We start from the raw sequence: 18506 nt of genomic DNA, 5'->3' as shown, positions 1-18506 counted from the left end.
GAGACTACCTCCAGAATTTGGGCGTAGAGAGGATGGAATGGCCTGCCAACAGTCCTGACCTCAACCCAGGTGAACACTTGTGGGACCAGCTGTTCGTGCCAGAGTGACCAACACAACCACGTTGGCTGACTTGCGACAAATCCTGCTTGAGGAGTGGAATGCCATCCCACAGCAGTGTGTGAGCAGGCTGGTGACCAGCATGAGGAGGAGGTGCCAGGCTGTTGTGGCTGTGTATGGTTCTTCCACACGCTACTGAGGCTCCTGTTTGTTAAATGAATAAATTGTAAAATTGCCAATATGTCTTGTTTCTTCCTTGTTACCTATAGACTTCAATCATCCAATCCACCAAACAACACCAAAACAAGAGTCGATGGCAGAATACGCTGTTTGGCATTGGCAGAGAAGATTTGGCAAATTTTTCATGGGCGCAACCCACATACTCAGCTGTGCTGCTCATCCCAGAAATGCATGTTCCTTACAAATGGGGCACAGTTTGAAAGGTAAATAAACAGGCTTTCCAACGGTATAACATTTATTGCTAAGAAGCATTGTTACAACAGAGAAAGAATCTACCAAACACTAATTTCCGAACTTTTTGTTCGATGTTTACTTGCTCGGTAGTTTAATTTACAACAAAGCATCATGTTTTACAAGCTTTGTGTTTTGTATGCAAAAATCTTAATTGCAAAGTAACTAAATCTAAGAAGCACAACATTCTCCTCCGGAATATAGTAGATAGAAGTGGAAAGTAACATGAGGAGTAAAATGCCACATTAAGTACAGTACATTCCAGGGCGATGGCCGCTTCAATGAGCAGTTACATCTTTACGTGTTAAAAACACCCGTTGACTTGTACTAACCTGGCAACCCATGATCCACGTCGTCATTTCCGAAGTTGAAGAAAAAAGGGTTCGCACGTTTTACGTCCTCTTAGCGCCCGATTACACACACACACACAGACAGACAAACAGACACACAGTTCAGTGCTCGTTGTTTAGGAGCCTCCTCAGCTGTCCTGCGCGTCGTTTACATTGAGATAGAGGCCCGTAGAAGCTGCCATGACATATTTCACCTCAAAGGAAGCAAGAGTTGAACAAGTTGTGTTAAATCGCGTGGGATCAAAGTAAGCGAGGGGACGTTTGGTGGACACCGACCGACTGGAAGAGCGGAGCACCACGTTCACGTTACACCAAAATGGCAACCCCCTATGTCCAAGATGAGTCTGGTAAGATGCATGTGCAGACCCTCGTCTAAAACAAAACCCACTTCATTAAACAAAGCGGCTACAATCACGTCTGTATTTCTACCTCCAGCATCGTAAACACTGGCGTGTTTAACGGTGTTTTTGGTTCAGACATTTTGTTTAGCAGCTAGTGCTAATGCTAGCTGAAACAGCTAGCTTGATGCTCTCCACTATAGTCAGCTAGCTATCGCGCTTCATTAGCTTAGTTGCTGATGTGAAAATGATGTGCTATATATATGCTGCTGACAGGAACACATTTAATTAGTTACTTGGTTATCTTTAGAGTTACAATGGTTTCAATTAGCCTCTTGTATAGCAACCTGGCACGTGAGCTAGCTAACATTAGCTACCAGCTATTTCTGCAGTAGTTGTCAATAACCAGTGAGTTTATGTTGTGATAAATGTAACGTTGACTTATAACTACCACGATGTTTTATTCAAAGAACCAGTATTAACGTGACACTTTTTTTGTATATATGATTTTTAGAGCATACTATTGATATTTATCAATTAAGAAACATTTGATGTTTTATGTAATTTATTAAATCAGGATAATCCTATTGACATTATAAAGCTCCTATACACGGGGGCCATGCATTATATGGCAGTGTACATTGAAAACATACAAATTTCACTTAAACGAGACTAAAATCAAACTATAAAATTGAAGAATTGTCATTCCATGTTAGGACAAGTACATTCAGAGCTCAAGTGATCCATATTCCTGTTTTTAAAATATTGCATGCCTATAAAATGATCTACTTTAAAATGTCTCTGCAGCTCACAGGAAAATCAACAAAGATGTTGAAAGCACTTTCACCAAAAACTGTGGGAGTTCTAGGAATGATGAACATAATGTGTCTGCAGGAATGGAGGTTGCTGCTAATAATAACAACCCAACATCAACCCTTGAAACTAAATGCCTGACAGACATAGGTACTTCATCACATTGATGCATACATTGTACTAAAATGCAAAAAAAAATGTTTCCAGCTGTAATACACAATGCTTTGTTCCTGTGCCTAAAATGTGCTTTTTTTTTAAGGCTTTTGATAACTAAGGATTCAGAGTGTGAGACTGTAAAACAATGATGTGTGTGCAATGCATTATATTAATGTGGCAAGTTAATCAGCTGGATTGGGTTCTTGGAGCTGCACAGCTGTCCAGTTATTTTATTTATTTGACAGGGACTGTGCATATTAATCAAACACTGTTTTAAAATGTTGTACCTGTTGCTCTTCAGGGAAATTCATTGCTTCCACTCAGCGACCAGATGGAACATGGAGGAAGCCGAGGCGGGTGAAGGATGGTTATACTCCTCAGGAAGAAGTACCAGTGTAAGTGCAGCTCTTCTTTCCCTACAGTCGTACATAAAGATCATAATCTTATTGTGAAAGGGGGTGCAACAAACAGGGATGCTCTGATCAGAGGTGGGTCGTAACGAGTTATGTTTACTCCGTTACATGTACTTGAGTAACTTTTTGTGAGTAAATTGTACTTGTCAGAGTAGTTTTTAATGCAGCATACTTTTTACTCTTACTTGAGTGCTTGTTTGTGCAAAGTAACGTTACTTTTACTCGAGTAGTAGTGTTAACTAATTTGGCTACTTCCACCACTGGCCCTAATAGATGTTGAATGGGCCGATATTCATTAGAAATGGCAAAGTGTGAAGACATTTTTATCCGTTCACCGTTTTTTTAAGCATGTGTTTTTTGCCGTTTCAGCTATGAAAACAAGTTTGTGAAGTTTTTCAAGGGCAAACCAGACCTGCCACCTGGGATGAATCCGTCCGAGGCGGCTACGCAGAAGCAAAAGATTCCCGGTTGCGGGGACGCTGAGGCGGCCGGTCTCTCAAAGTCCGCCAAACGCAACATGAAACGCAAAGAAAAGCGAAAACAGCACGGGGACGGGGACGCGGACGTGGACTTGGTGAGCGACGCCGTCGAGAATGCGTCTATTTCAGAGAGTGGCGAGTCTTCCAACAAGACGGCGGTGCCGGTTTCTGTCTCGACTCCCGATAATTCATCGGCAGAAGCAGACGAAAAGGCCAAGAAGATCAAAAACCTGAAAAAGAAGCTGCGGCAAGTTGAGGAATTGAAGCATAAAGTGGACTCAGGGGAAATAACAGAGCCAACAAAGGATCAGTTGGAAAAACTGCTTCGGGTTCCGGCCTTAAAGGATGAGTTACGGCAGCTTGAGCGTGATTCTTGAAGCAATAAAAGAAAAGCAGAGAAGAGTCGGACAGACTAAGCGTACAAACTACATACCGAGAGACGGGGAAGGGACCTTTTGCAGTTTTGTGATCATGGCTTCCATTTAAACATTATTCTACCTATTTGATATTCATCATGAACTCTTGAAGTGAACACAGGGCAGGACAGGAAGTCCTCGTAGCAGGCATCACATCTCCAGAACTGATGAGCCGGTTTTCTAGTTTCAAATCTCCAGGAAACAATGTGACTCCTGCTCATACACTTGTATTTGCCAGGCCACTCATCTATGAATATCTTTTAAAGAATTCATTGTAAATTGCTTTTGTGCGTGTCTGTCCTTTTTCCATTTTGTACCTTTTCGTAGCATCAGGTATTACTTACACATACACTATTTTCTGTTAAAGAGAATATAGTTTGTTGACATTTATTTTTGTCAATGATTGGACGGCCTCTTGTAGTTGCACTAATGTTGAGCCACTGTCTACGCAGTCATTACATTAAAGCTACATGCTGCGTAACATGTTTATCTCATCTTGTTTTTAGCGGTGGAGTGAACAGCAACTTTATTTTAGAAGGCAGGATGTAAAACAAATCTATATTTTGGATCTTTTGGAAACAAGTTCTACACTTGGGATAATGTTGGGGATATTGTATATTTTTCCTGTTGTCAACAAATCCAATAATGAGTTATTACTTCATTGATCCTACCAACCAGTATTGTCTCTGTAGCCAAAGCCTGGTGGAGGTTATTCCTCTGTGCCATAGAGCTCCATTGTTATAACTAAAAAATGAATAAAAATGCAATAAAGTACATCGATGAGCCACACTGTTGCACTTGATGACATGTTCCTTTATTGTGATGAACATGGACACTGTAGTTGCTTTGAGTTAATCCCACATACACCGTCCTGCTTCCGTAAATACTTTAACTAGAACATCAAATGTGTATTAATCCGCGTCTGAAGATGGTCTCCAATAAATACACTAACTCCTCTTAAAGCTACAGTGCCCCGCTGTTTTAGGAGTTTTAGGGTTTGTTTGTGATATTCAACAGTTTTTAAAATAGCACTTTCTATGAACTGTGAAAACTGGAGTCCATATACTCTAATTTTACATCCTGATTTCATACTACAAACTATTCGTATACAGTATATACTATACTTTTCATTAAAGTACACCATGTTCTGCAGTTGATTTACAAGAAATCAACATACAATACGTGCACCAGTGGACTGCTTATTTAGAGCTGGCTATTCAACTTCACATATAAAGCAAAAATGTTTTTTGAAATATGAATTTTTGGGTTTTAAATCTGTCTTTTTAAAATAATTTGACCCACCTCCCTTTTGTTGGTGCATTGCGTTGTGGGAGAATACCTGCCATTGAAAGTAATAATCAAGCATGTTTTTCACTTTTCCAGTGTGAACACATTACAAACGAGAAAACCTGCCTATAAGTATGCAGTTCGAACCTTACGGTTTTGTTCTGCTCCATCAATCAATAACAATCAATTGTTGAGTTTAAGTTGGCAAACGGCAGAAGGATGAGCCTCGACCCTTTTAGTTTTAAACTAAGAGATGCCCTCTATTGATGAGAAATCAGGGGTTGTCCAGTGTTTTTAGCTTTAAAACTGAATCTGTGGTTAAATGAAGAAACTGTTATTTTTTCACACATGTCTGAGTCTCTTTCCCATCTGTCCACTCACTATTTATGAGCTGCATGTCTCAGTGTTGAAGGAGGCGTTCTCTGTCTCCATTCAGAGGACGAATTGTAGCGATGGTTACATGGGGGCGTCATTGTTTTCCCTTGAAGGGGTTTTCTACATAGTGAACAATATAATTAGCTGTTGTCTCATGGAAGAAGTGTGGTGAGTTGTTTTCCTCATAGAGCTGCAACCATGAAGTGAAAAATGTCAGGATTTATGTGGAATATTGCACATGCTTCACAGACATAAAGCTGTATTTCTGGTACATCCGTCACACTCTGTCGTCTGGAAAATAATTTACCGTTCAAGTATTTCAACTTAATTAAATAGTTACCAAGAAAGTGGGATTTTCTTTCACCACCGTGACATAAGTGGTTGTAAGTAATCACCTTCCATAGATAGTGGGTAGATAATCCCCTTTTTAGAGTTAATACTTACGTATATTTGCTTCCTTTGACGAAAACAAAATTACTCTGAAGTTATTTTCAAACACAAATGCCTCTAAATGATGGTGTAAGAAGGCGTGATCATGCTGTTAGTGTCTGAAATATGTATTGGTTTCTGTGTTCCAGACATCACATTCCTTTTTAAAGGTTATGTGGCTTTGAGGCAGTTCCCAAACAGACCCATGGCAGTATAAAAACTGAATCCCGAAATGAAACACCAGCTCCAGCTCTGACACAGGGAGGACTGATCCTCAGAGGATGGGCGTAGAACCAGAAGCTGCAGTCTTCTGCGATGCTTAGACAGACCCACAACTTGTGTATCTGTTGAAAAAGGTTTTATTTGACCGAGAGGGATGAAAAAAGACCCAAACTGGAAAATGGAATATAGGCTGGAGTTAATGGTGCTCCTGGTTCTGCTGACGACAGCTTCATCCGTCGCCCTCAGCAGAGGAGAATTTACAGAAGCGGTGGTAAGGAGACGCAGAACAGTTGAAATGCTGAAAAGTTTATCCAAAAAATAAAAATCAAATTGCCTAGTATTTCTTGGAAGCAGTACATATTTCCATGATTTTGCAGTTTAAAGATGCCTATAATACTGATAGTGATAATAGAATATTATAGTTAAATTATATTGAGCAATCTAAATTAAACTGCCTATTCTGCTGAATATTGTTTTTTTTACAAAAAGATTACGAAATGTTTTCAGTTGTAAAACATTCAAATCCTTGTGACGTTACTTTATATTTATTCAACTCAATTATTTTGGGGAGAACTGCCCCTTTAAAAGTAAAATTTTTAATGCTGCACTTGGAGTATATTTTTGTGGTATTGGTACTATATAAACATATATATACAAACAAATAAGTTGTATTGCTGTAGATTTAACCAGCATTGTAAAGTAGTTACAATAAGCTCCACCAGTTACACCATTAATGTACTGCTTACATGTAAAACACATGACATAATACTAATGTATACACCATCCTGCTAGTAATACTAAATAATACAACAATAACACTATAATACCTAATATAATAATATGACAAGATTCAGTTTTTACATGCTGCTAAAACTTGGTACTTTTACTTTTTTTTTACTTTTACAATTCAACCAAAAATAAACATTTTTCCTCTTACCTGTAGTGATATTTATCAATCTAGATTGTTTTGGAAACATCGGCCATAGAGATGCCTTCTCTTGAATAAAAAGCACCAAAGCCGATCCGGTAACTATTTTAGTTCCTATAACACAACACTGCTGACATTCAGGTCTGTGAATTATCTTGAGTAACCAGCTCATGATTTCTGGTAAGAGATTTTGTCGTTGAGTTTAAAAAAATGTATTTTTGGAGCTTCAAGCGCTAAATATATACATATCCCGCCACTATTACAATCTGTCTTCAGGTGTATTTAAGGAAGTATGGCTATCTGCACATCCCACTGGACAGTAAAGGCCAAAACCATCCACCTGATAAGATAGTGGAAGCTCTGAGGTGACCATATTTCTTCCATTTTAACAATTTATGAAAGTGGCTCAACATGTTTCCCTTTGTTGTTGTTGTTGTTGTTGTTTTTTACCTAATCAAAGATTTGTTCATTATTTATTTTCCTTGAATGTCAGAATCTTTCAGAAAGTGACAAACCTGCAAATATCAGGAAAACTAGATTTAGCCACTCTGGCGATGATGAACAAACCTCGGTGTGGACTGGAAGACTCTTTCAATGACAAATCTCTTCAGTATAGAGTCATGGGTGGGTAACTGCATTCATGTTACACGTTCAGATTCTGATTGTTACTACACAGTGCTTTATAAATGTGTGTAAAAAGAGACCTAAATGTTTCCTGATTGACAGGTTACTGGCGGAAGAAGATGCTGACCTACCGCATCTATAGTTACACCCCTGACTTGGGTCTGGGAAAGACCCGTTTGGCCATCAAAAGTGCATTTAAGTACTGGAGCGACGTGTCACCTTTAAGGTTCAAGGAGCTGCAGCGAGGAAGAGCAGACATCAAAATCTCCTTTCACAGAAGAGACAGGACGTGTCCAGTTCCCTTTGACGGACGAGGTAGGAGCACTGGATCTCTCAAAGAAACGTTTTGGGATTTCAGTGCTTTCATGCTGGTTAAATCGATGAACTTTCCCTGTAAGATGACAATAGTTTGAAGAATTCTTGCTTTATCTTTAGGTCATGTTTTAGCCCACGCTGATGCCCCTGAGTCAGGCATTGTGCATTTTGACGAGGATGAAGTGTGGACAGAGGGGAAGACCTCCGGTTCCAACCTGAGGATCGTTGCAGCCCACGAGATTGGCCACGCTCTTGGCCTGGGCCACTCACAACACTACAGCGCACTGATGGGACCTGTTTACAACGGATACAGCTCAGACTTCAAGCTACATGCGGATGACATTCGAGGGATCCAGGCTTTATACGGTAATAGAGTCACAGCGTCAGAGTGAGTGTGATCTTTAAAGTACAAGTCATGTAATGTGCAGTGTTGTTGCTTTTCAGGAAAGCCAGAGAAAACCCCTTCGTCCAGAAAGCCAAGTCCGTTGCTGCCAGGTGTTATTCCGGATCCTTGCAAGGCCGCTGTGGATGCAGTAATGTTGGGTACAAAGACTTTGATGCTGTCACACTGCACTCAAATTTAGTAAAAACAACATTAAACATGTCTCTGTACTTTGTTTAAGAACAGATATGTGTTTAAATCTACTTACAGCTGTTTTGTCCCTGCAGGTCCTCTACAAAAGACGTATGTCTTCAGTGGTCGGTACGTGTGGACGGTGTCCAGCTCTGGCTACAACACTCCCGTCCTGATCTCTGCGCTGTGGAAGGAGCTGCCAGGGAGCATAAATGCAGCTGTTCAGTCTCAGCGGACCGGCAAGTCCTATCTTCTGAAAGGTGGATTTATTTCATAGTTAAAAAAAATAAATAAGAGGCTCACCAGAGTGTAACATTTTAAAATTACAGTGTTAAAAGAATAGCTTTCTTGTCTCCACATGTTCTCTCACAGAGGACAAAGTATGGAGATACTCAGGTTTCAAACTTGACCGCGGCTTCCCCAGACGCTTGGCCAACATCCCTGCTAATATTGACTCAGCTTTTTACTTCAATAAGAGCAAAAAACTAATCTTTCTCAAAGTAAGTACAAAACACAACATTTCCTTCAATCTATTTTGAGACTTTTTGTTGAATGTCTCTTTCATTTCCCAGTGAATAATTGCTTTGTTTTTTTCAGGGCTCTGGATACTGGCAGTGGAATGAAATTGGCCCGACAGACTTCAGTTCATATCCCAAACCTATTGGACAACTCTTCCACGGGGCACCCACCAACACTAATGCAGCATTCACGTGGACAAACGGAGATATATACTTGTTTAAAGGCACCCAGTACTATCGTGTAAACCAGCACCACAGAGCAGTGGAGAAGGCCTACCCTCTGAGCGCCGACTCACACTGGATGCACTGTGACAACTGAGCCACCAGAGGCCACCAGGGATCCAGCACAAACGTTTACCTGCACAATGATTCAGTATAAAAACAGAGAAAGATGATTATTTATTTGGGCCCCTTGTGTGAGGAGCTTTAGTGACAGAGTCTGCATGAAATCAACAACAGAATATATATTTGCATGTTCTGCTGTTTCTTTTTTTTGTTGATATTACTATTTTAGAAGAAGCTATGAACATACATGCAGTGGAATAAGCTGAGACTTGTGATTGGACATTGTTATCCACTAATTAGGCATCTATATATATGTAATATTCCTGAAATAATCCTGAAACTAGTACTACATAGTATTCTATCTGTAGGCCTTTTTTCCTCAGCAGACATTTTGACTTATAGTGGGAAAAAAATGCAAATCTTTGTCTTGTTTTACATATTTAACATTCTTACATTTATTTGAGTATGAATTGTAGATAATTGCCAGGTGTTACGGTAATAATATTGCTGGATGTGCTGTACAATTTTTTTGCATATTTATTATGTTGTTTTTATTAATTGTTTAAGAAATAAGAAAGTTTTTAGGATGCATTTTTGACATCTGGCCAGGGAAAACAGACGAAAATTAGCCATTTCGGAAAATTCACAGTTCTTTTCAAGAAATTAATCAAATAAAAATAAATACTTGTTTCACTTCTATCCGACGCCAAAGTAAGTGAAAACAGCTGTGTGACTGTGCAAGGCCTTTAAATAATGTTTGTAGCTTAAAAGTGAGAATTATTAAAAGATGAAATAACACCAATTCTCTGTCCTAATTCAAAATATAATTCACAAATAATTAACACGCACCATGGATTTCCTGCCGTAGCTGTACTTGGTGACCATAGACTGTATGATGTATGGATACTCTGTGCTGTGACGTCAGCCATATGTTTCTGAAGAGTTGTGAAGCTCAAAGTGGGCGGTTCCGGCTGTCGCCATCTTGGCACTGACAACACAGCCTAACTCTGACTGATCCAAAAATGGGACACAGATGGATCGTCGTTGGAGTCTGAGGCAGGCGCGGGTGATGCAGCAGAGGAGACAGCTAGCGGCCCGAGATGGCACCCACCTGTCACTCAAAGCAGCCACGCCCTCAATTATGCCTCACTTTAGGCCTTGATATCATTTAAACGGGTGAGTTATATAGAAATGCACCCCCCTGTACAGTTGTCATGATGGGATGTTAGTTAAAGAGACCAAAACCACTTTTTGCAGCAGGTTTATTTCTGCTGTGAAGTTTGGCTTTTTGACATGGGGGTCTATAGACTGCTGCGGGGATGACATGTTTTTGTAGGCCAACCCTAGAAGTTACACTGGTTCCCTCGATAAAGAGCCAATTGGATTACTTTCACGTTGGCTTCATTTTTCATCACCAGTAGTAAGAGCAGTTGCTTATGCAGCTAATGTTAGCTTATGTTAGCAAACGGTATTGTTGAGTAACTGACATTATGGACTCTTCTCTACTTTTGCACAATGTTTTTTGTGATTTGGCATTAACCATTATCCCATAGGCTAATTGCCAATTTTGGCCACAGTGGATGTTTTGTTGTTGTTGTTTTGTTTCTTACATATTTTTGCTTTAACAGACATTTATTTAAGACAATACACCAAAGCAGCAAACAATCAACCTGTCCCATTCCTGTCAAATCACTAGTTTATTGGTTGTTTGTCCAAACATTCCCCACTTTTCGGATGTATCTACTAAATTTAATTGCATACATGAATTAGTTGTTTATAACTGTAATACTTTAACTTCAATTTACAACACAACCATATCTAGAGACATGGTACATATAGTATTTGGTGAATTAAAAAGTAGTATTCCATCCTGTGAAAGAAAACAGCTGAACTGTAAAACACAAAGTTTCTGTGAGATAAAACTGTTTAAAGGAAGCGATGATCACGAGTCTGATGACTGTGCATGTTGTGTTGTCATCATTCTGGGGATGATCTCCGAGGATCTGAAATCTCACCGTGCGCATCTCGAGGATTATCTGAAGAAGCCGGTTAAAGTGGATTAACACTGGCAGTCGAAAACAGGTTGAATTGTTTTTGTATTAAGTGCAGATTTCAAAGAAATCTTTGATCTATCGGCGTAACACGTAATGGATTGATCAGATAGGTCACAAACATCCGATGCTGCGTTTCTTCAGACTGTATAGACAGGCGAGGCAGCAGTCAAAGGCACCATTGAGCCCGTCTCAAAGTCAAAGTCAATTAGAGTATGTCTGACGGCGCTGACGCTGCTGCTGGAGGAGCCTGTTTCCACCTGGCGCTCCTGAAGGCTCTGGAGATAACTCTGAAAGCCAGACAGGAAAATGACATGTTGATATTGTACTGACCTTTTTCCTCATGCAATCAGAAGAAACTGAGAACATTTTACCTCATGCAAGAACATTTTCGTATTCTTATCTTTCTCTTACTTTTTTTGGGGCTTGTACGAGTGTGCCACTTTAGATTTAGCAAACGCTCCTAACATCAGATAACTGACCCGTATAAACATGATGAATGCCACCTGTGCGTAAATAAGTATATGTGTTCATGAGAATTGTAAAGCAGCATAATTAACGCTCCAATAATACCATATACTGTAAGGCTATGTATCTGGCCACATATGTCTCAAATTTAAGTCCTGCTTTCAGAGATCCATGAAGGAAAATACATAATTTTTAACAGTGTCAGAAGCAGATTTAAGGTACCTGCCAAAGCCGAGAAATGGGGGAAAATAACGAGTTTTTCAAACTCAAAATTGCTTCAAAGTACTGAAATATACAATCCATTGGTGAAAAATGTAGGCTTGGATAATAGCAGACTAATTGTACATGACTCCTACCACAGGTCTTGACCACTAAATTGTGTTCGTACCCAAGAGACAATCCAAAATAGGAGAAAATTGGTGAGTGCAGCAAGTTTTCCTAAATCACTCGTACAAGCCATTTCAGAACAAATCTGTTTGTGCGTGTGATCCTTGCATGAGGCCCATTGATGAATGATTAATTTGAATCTCAGTCACTTACTGGCGCCAGGACGTCCCCAGCATAGCGTTTCAGCGGTGGAGGCCTGCGCCGACGATGTGGTTGAGGTCTTCTCCTTAACTCTTTATATCTGTGCTTCTTTACATGTTTCTTGTGTTTTTTGTATGCAGCTGGGAAGCATCCAAAGGGGAGTAAAGGAAAGGAGTATTTAACATCACAGGAGGAGGTTTTGAGCTCATATTCAACATGAAAACAGCCTTGAATGCAACATTAAGTGCAGATTGAATTAAACTCACCATCTGTGTGTGATACTCCTTTGGCAGTAAAACCCCACTGCACCAACACACCCATCAGACCCATAACAGGCCAGATCCCAGCAATCGCCCAGTTAAACCAGCAGAGTGGACTTGGGGCAACTTGGCAAAACACATCATACACCTGATCTGGCAGCATAAACGTCCCCACCAGGTAATCCACACACAGCATCACGGCGGAGGCACCGAACACAGATGTGTAGATGATGGTGAACAGTTTCTGCCACTTGAGAGTGAAGAGAGCAGCGGAGATGCTGGCAGCCAGCACAACAGCGAGAGGCACCCACACTGGAGTAAGGCTGTGAAACTGTCCGATGACCACCAGGATGGCGAGGGAGAGCAGGCTCCCCAGCTGCAGCCCGCTGAGGAGGAGTCCCATTGTGGACACCAGCATGGTCATCAGCCCACAGAGCACACCCACGCCCAGGCCGATCCCTGCCTTCGTCTCTGACCCCAAATGGGCGCCCAACACGGGCTCCTTGTGGTACAACAAGGGAATGGTTGTCGCGCCAAACATGAAGCCAGAGAAGAACATGACCATCTTGAAGCAGCGGTATCCTGAAAAGTGGAATAAAAACAAGGTTGACTTTAAAAACAAGTGCTCTACCAAACAGTGGCAAACTGACTTGTTCTCGAACGCAGTCGGGCCAATCATAGCGTAGCATCAGCCAGCTCTGACAACTAACCGGCTCATTTCCATAAACTGAACTCATGCAATCGTTTCAGTTCATCTTCATTTTCACGCTGTTTTTTTATTTCGTCACACTGGACCTTTAATTCTTGCTGTTTAACAGAAAATATTCACTTCATAGTAAAAAACACTATCAACAGCGCTCAAAGTAAAGCCACTTCATATCAGTACAAGTTTCAATGCTTACTATAAGCGTACTGAACACTGAATCAATGTAATGCAATATTACTGTAGCTTACTGTATTTTAATTAATCTATAAGTGATTGAAATACCAAAGGTTTGGTGTCATCAATAATAATCATTATGTATTGTGTGAATGTCAGTCAGCCTTTAGACTATAATCTATATTTACTCATATTCAATGAAATAAATCACTCTTGATCATTTAACACACTGACTTATGCACACATCAAATATTTTTCTGTTAAAGCTAATTGTATATTTCTTGAGGGAATTAACATGCAAACACAAATTTTATGAGAAGCCGTTACGTTTTAACATAATTATTTGATAATGAGTGTTTCATTTTAACCACAATGATTAAAAATCCTGTGATAAACATAACAGTGTCGGGATGTTTATGTATGTTGTAATATAGCATTTTGCATCTTGCTGGTTGTAACTCTCTTGTGACAATTGAGCCAAAGAAATTTTAAAACAGAAGCTGAGGGACAGAAGTATAGCCTGCTTTTAGTTTGGATAATGCTTTTGCTTACAACTTGTAGTGTTGGTTGTATTGATTGTGAATGTCCCCGCTGGTCTACATGGAAATGCTCCAACATTGAGGAACAGTGAATTTGTTCCAGTATTCATGTCCAGCTCTATCACCTGTCATTCATATTTTTAACGGGAAGAACATCAGTTCTCAGAGCTCTGACATCAGGCTCCTGCCTTCGCCTACACTGAACCTTTTTCTCCAAATGATTAATTATTTACAGTCATAAAAGTCCTTAGAGGCAACACTGTGATAGTAACTGGGAACACAGACTTTGGCAGCATGTGTGTTTACATAAGTATCACATGTTTTAGGTCCATAGGACACCCTTCTCCTAATCAGTTTGTGTTTGTTGGATTTGTGTTCACTTATTTTCTCAGTGAAAACAGAGAAAGCTATGTTGAACTCCTTTCTCCATATTGTTTTTTTTTTGGTAGTAGTGGGGGTTAAATCTCCTTCACAGCGTTATTAACGTTCAGAGTTACAAACTGCCCTTTTCTGGAACAAAGAAATAGTACAACATCAGAACTAACACTGTGAAACCACTGAGATGTCGAACAGTGCAACAGGTGGCACTTTAACAGTGCTGCCTGACAAATTCAGGCAGAGGACGACCCATCTGTCTCCTCCAGCTTTGTGCTTATCCACCTTAAAACCCTGGCAGCTTTCAGACACCTGCAGGTTTAAGCCATCGGGTGAGCTAATAAAGCATTTAGAGTACGAACACGGATTTTAAGTAGCCAATGCTTTCTGCTATACTTTGTGCACATTCACATCTAACATCAGTTCATGAATACATACCGAAAAAGGTGAAGATGAGGCCGAATGAAAGGCAAACAGAGCAGACAACAGATGAGATGATTTCATACTTGATATTAATCTCAAGCATACATATGTTCACCTCAACCAGGCCAGCTCCTGGCTCCTGATTAATATTGAGTAAAGTGACAGCCATCTTGGAGGATTATTACTTCTACTGCTTTGTGCAGGTTGGTCTTTGTTCATTGAAGGAGGGAAACCAGAACATCCTGCATGTGGCATTCAGGGAAAGAGGAAGCTCCTGAACGAAGAACTTGTGCTGAACTGCTTCCTGTTGTGCACCTGCAAAGAGAGGAGAGTGTTTTTCAAGCTTCCATGGCAACATTGAGTCAGCTCTTTTCCGTTTATTTTCCAGGTTGCTAACTTGAGAGTTATTAATCTTCAAGTCTTATCAACATCCTGGGGGAGTAATCCTTCACAATATTGCTGTTATTCAATTTGAGTTATTAAATGTGAGAGGACATTGCTCTTTCTCATGTACCAATTTCCTGTTCAGGAACCAGAGAAGGAAACCGGGGATCCCCTCTGAGTTTAAGGCCAATCTGTCCTGGTTCTTTTGTTAAAGAACGGGATGCAGATGAGGAAATGACCTTGTGACTTGATGCCATCGTCCTACAGGTTTATTGTTCGAAGCATGTGGTTAGGTACTTGTTTACTGAACAAAATAACTAAAACAAAATAGCTCAACTATAACGCAACATGTTCTAACACCCAATAAAGAAAATAATTATTGGAAGAAGTATTCATATCTACTAGCAACTTTTATCTGCATGTGCAAAGTTAACTGGACACCAAAGTTATGAAATAAGTGGAGTAACAATATTTGCCTCCCAATTGTAGTGGAATAGAAGTATAAAGTAGCAGAAAATGGAAATACGTTAAGTACTTCAAAATGGTGAAGTACAAATACTTAAGTAAATGCACTTAGTTACTTTACAGCACTGGTAACCGCTTTGCATCAATTATAATTTATTTTTGAACTGAAGGAGACTAACAACTCACTGTGTAAAGTTGTAAATCATGTGTACAGACTGCTCTTATGTTACCGGCTGTCTATCTACAGTGTTTAATACTGTAAGGACCTTATCAGCTGTTCCGGCAGATCTCCCGGCAAGCAAATGGAATTAGAGGAGCTTTAGCAGGTGAGTAATCCTCCTGTTTGTTTATTTCAACTCTGGGTCCTCTCGTAAAGGTGAGTGTTGTTGTGGAAAATATTCCTATACCCACTTTGCGTGAGTCTTTTAATGCTGAAATACACAATACCAAAAACCAGGTTGTCTTTTCCAGTATTTATTCTCTGCGCAGAGAAGGTTCAATCATCACAACAGAATGCGTGCAGCCTCAGTGAGGAAGAACCCAGAAAAAAGTGAACAAGCTTTCTTTATACAGAATGAGCAAAGGTGGGGGCCGATGGCCAATGTTACAGATATTTCGGTCTCAGACTTTTGGTCTCAGACTGATAGGAACAACATTGAAAAACAAACGGCCAGCAACCAAAACAAGCGGCCCAAAGGCCTTGGTGGTGGAACATTCTCATACAACACAGTTAGTTATCTATGTGAACAGGCAAGGGAGAACTCTTCTTTTGCACAACAGAGACACGGTGAAGTTCAACAAAGTTCAGAGCAAAATTACTTATGCATGAATACAATATACTGAGTAGAAATATATACTACCTAAGTAGAAATATATACTGGTAAAAAATGACCATTACAGTGTGACACGACAAAACACTTGCACTTTCTAACAGGTTCCTGGTAAAACTATTGAAATAATTCCTTTTTTATTGCTTTGACAGGTTTTTGTTAGATTCTACTTTATTAAAAGTGTTATATTTACAACAAGACCAAATAATGTTTAACAAATTATGTGAGAAAAAACTGAAAACTGACAAATCTCTCTAACATAAAAGCATGAAATGAAGAAACAATACTTCAGTGGCCTACCTGGATTGAGGCATATCTTCACAGAGTAAATGTGAGCTTCAGCAGAGAGTTCAGTGGTAGTTTGTCAATTCATGTAAACCCAACGTGGAGCGAGCTGTCAGGAGTCTGTGCTGGTCCCTCTGTGAGCTGTGGGTGAGTCTCCGCGTTCGACCTGCGGTCATGTGAACAGCTGACACCTTACTAAGAGGCAGACCATCTGCTCCCAGCGACAGTGGGCGGCTGCTTCCAAGTCCAAGGCCTCGCTGACCATGATCCTAGTGGAGCCTCGTTGCGTCATCACGTCAGAGCTTTAAGTCATTTCATGTGGAACTTTTAATTAAGGTTAAAGTAGGCTTGAGGGAAAGGGGTGTTGTTTTGACCCCTAAAATGTTTTTTTTCTTCCGGGATATTCCAAAAGAATCTCATTTATTCCCCTTGTTATTGGTTAGTTTTTACTAGAACATTAATGTGCATGGTCCGTGAAGAATAACAAACTATTCTTTACAGTGTCATTCCATCTCCTTCTGTATGAATTCATGTCCCATTAATGCACATTAATAACTTTGCTTCTTCCCCGGAGTCTTTGTGCTTTCTCTCCCCACAGGTTTCCATGGATCGTGGTTGCATCTGAACTGTGGTCATGCCTGACACCCACTGCTTATATCATTATTGTTATCATTAGTCACATTTATATTACAGATACCAATGCTGCTTTTGTTGTCATTATTGTTTTGCTGTCTCCACTGCTGCTGTTATTATTATTAGTAGTCGTCATTTTTTCCACCATTATTCTGCTTATTACTCTGATTATATCAATAATTTTCGCCTAATTTGACCAAATGCCCGCTTATATATACTATATATACTATATATGGTATATATATGGTATTCTAGAAGCCCGTCGGTCATTGTTGCTTGTTGAGCAAAGTTGGAGAGGTTTTAGTGGAGGCCTGTTAAGGTGGAATCCTCAAAAGACATCTCTCAGTAACTGTAAAACTAATTTAATTTAATGTACATGTAACTATAGGTATCAGTTCCATCTAAATATGTTGTCTATTTTGAAAAGGCAATCAATCAGACCCCTATACATGTTCCCATTCAAAGAAAACTGTAAACCACTGGTTTATTTGACCAGCCCAAACTGTATTGAATGCCAATGCTTTCAGGATGGTTGCAGTACCACAATCCATCAACTAGATAGAGACAAATACCATATTTTAACGTGAAGGCTGAGGATAGGCTGTTTGATGCTGGAGGAAGGACGAGGAAAGATGGTTGGAATTGACTCATAAATGATATACTTCCTCCACCACAATGACTAAGTGATAATAATAGATACAGTCAATAAGCTTTGTTGGTTCAAACCATGCAAGATTATCACAACTGTGTGTGTCAGTGTCCTACTTTAGCTTGAGGACCCAAGATGTGCACTGATGTATGATAACAGCAGCTTTCAATACAGATGCCAAAAGCGTCTCTTTAACATCTAGGGGGCAGTAAGATCCTAAAACAAAGTCACAGCATCATGCTTTGAGGTACCTACATATAGACGTTTTATATGACCCAGTATTGTATTAGCTTTGTCATTAAAGAGGCATTTCAGCAATGTTGTATTCGATTTCCATAAAGTTGTTGGACCTGTGAGATAGATTAAAACAAGTTAAAATGAAGTGCAGCAGAGTTTGAGATATCCAGAGTTTTAGTCCTTGATATGGACCCACATCTTTCAAACTCAAAATCTGGAGTTTGTAACTCAGACTTTCTACTTACTCTCTTCCTACTTTCTTCTACTTCACATTTCACAGTGATGTGTGCATAATGACAAATAATTAATTAATGTTACGTATCATTTTGAGATAAGAAATTAAAGATGAATTTAACACCAGGTTGAAAAGCAGAGTTTCAAGTTTGTATCGTAGTTGGGTGTGGACAGAAGTATTGCACCTGTAACCACATCTAACAGTGATGTCACAA

At 39.8% G+C, this 18506-nt stretch overlaps 3 protein-coding genes across 4 annotated transcripts; 2 read left to right on the top strand and 1 right to left on the bottom strand.

Moving 5' to 3' along the window:
• Positions 1–946: 946 nt before the first annotated feature.
• pym1 (PYM homolog 1, exon junction complex associated factor) lies at positions 947–4282 on the top strand. 2 transcript variants are annotated; one of them, XM_076097334.1, is made up of 4 exons: positions 947–1225; positions 2111–2179; positions 2487–2580; positions 2968–4282. In XM_076097334.1, the coding sequence occupies exons 1-4, from the start codon at positions 1195–1197 to the stop codon at positions 3452–3454; spliced, it is 681 nt and encodes a 226-aa protein (XP_075953449.1). In that variant the 5' UTR covers positions 947–1194; the 3' UTR covers positions 3455–4282. The 2 variants fall into 2 exon arrangements, with proteins under 2 accessions (XP_075953449.1, XP_075953442.1); XM_076097327.1 differs by having other exon boundaries at positions 2024–2179.
• A 1357-nt stretch (positions 4283–5639) lies between these two features.
• On the top strand, positions 5640–9808 carry LOC142949689 (matrix metalloproteinase-19-like). Its single transcript, XM_076091494.1, has 9 exons — positions 5640–6077; positions 7011–7099; positions 7228–7358; positions 7461–7673; positions 7794–8039; positions 8118–8216; positions 8343–8507; positions 8620–8747; positions 8845–9808. Exons 1-9 carry the CDS (start codon positions 5961–5963, stop codon positions 9082–9084), a joined length of 1428 nt encoding a protein of 475 aa, XP_075947609.1. The 5' UTR covers positions 5640–5960; the 3' UTR covers positions 9085–9808.
• Positions 9809–11241: 1433 nt separating this feature from the next.
• LOC142949682 (transmembrane protein 198-like) lies at positions 11242–14743 on the bottom strand. Its single transcript, XM_076091481.1, has 4 exons — positions 14590–14743; positions 12364–12939; positions 12110–12237; positions 11242–11391 (listed from the first exon to the last, which is right to left on the bottom strand). The coding sequence occupies exons 1-4, from the start codon at positions 14741–14743 to the stop codon at positions 11242–11244; spliced, it is 1008 nt and encodes a 335-aa protein (XP_075947596.1).
• Positions 14744–18506: the final 3763 nt, after the last annotated feature.

Source organism: Anarhichas minor, unplaced genomic scaffold (genome assembly GCF_050575085.1).
Source record: "Anarhichas minor isolate MPS153535 unplaced genomic scaffold, ASM5057508v1 ptg000003l, whole genome shotgun sequence".
Taxonomy (NCBI): domain Eukaryota; kingdom Metazoa; phylum Chordata; class Actinopteri; order Perciformes; family Anarhichadidae; genus Anarhichas; species Anarhichas minor.
Note: the sequence above shows the minus strand (reverse complement) of the source record. Positions and strands in the feature narration are given on the sequence as shown.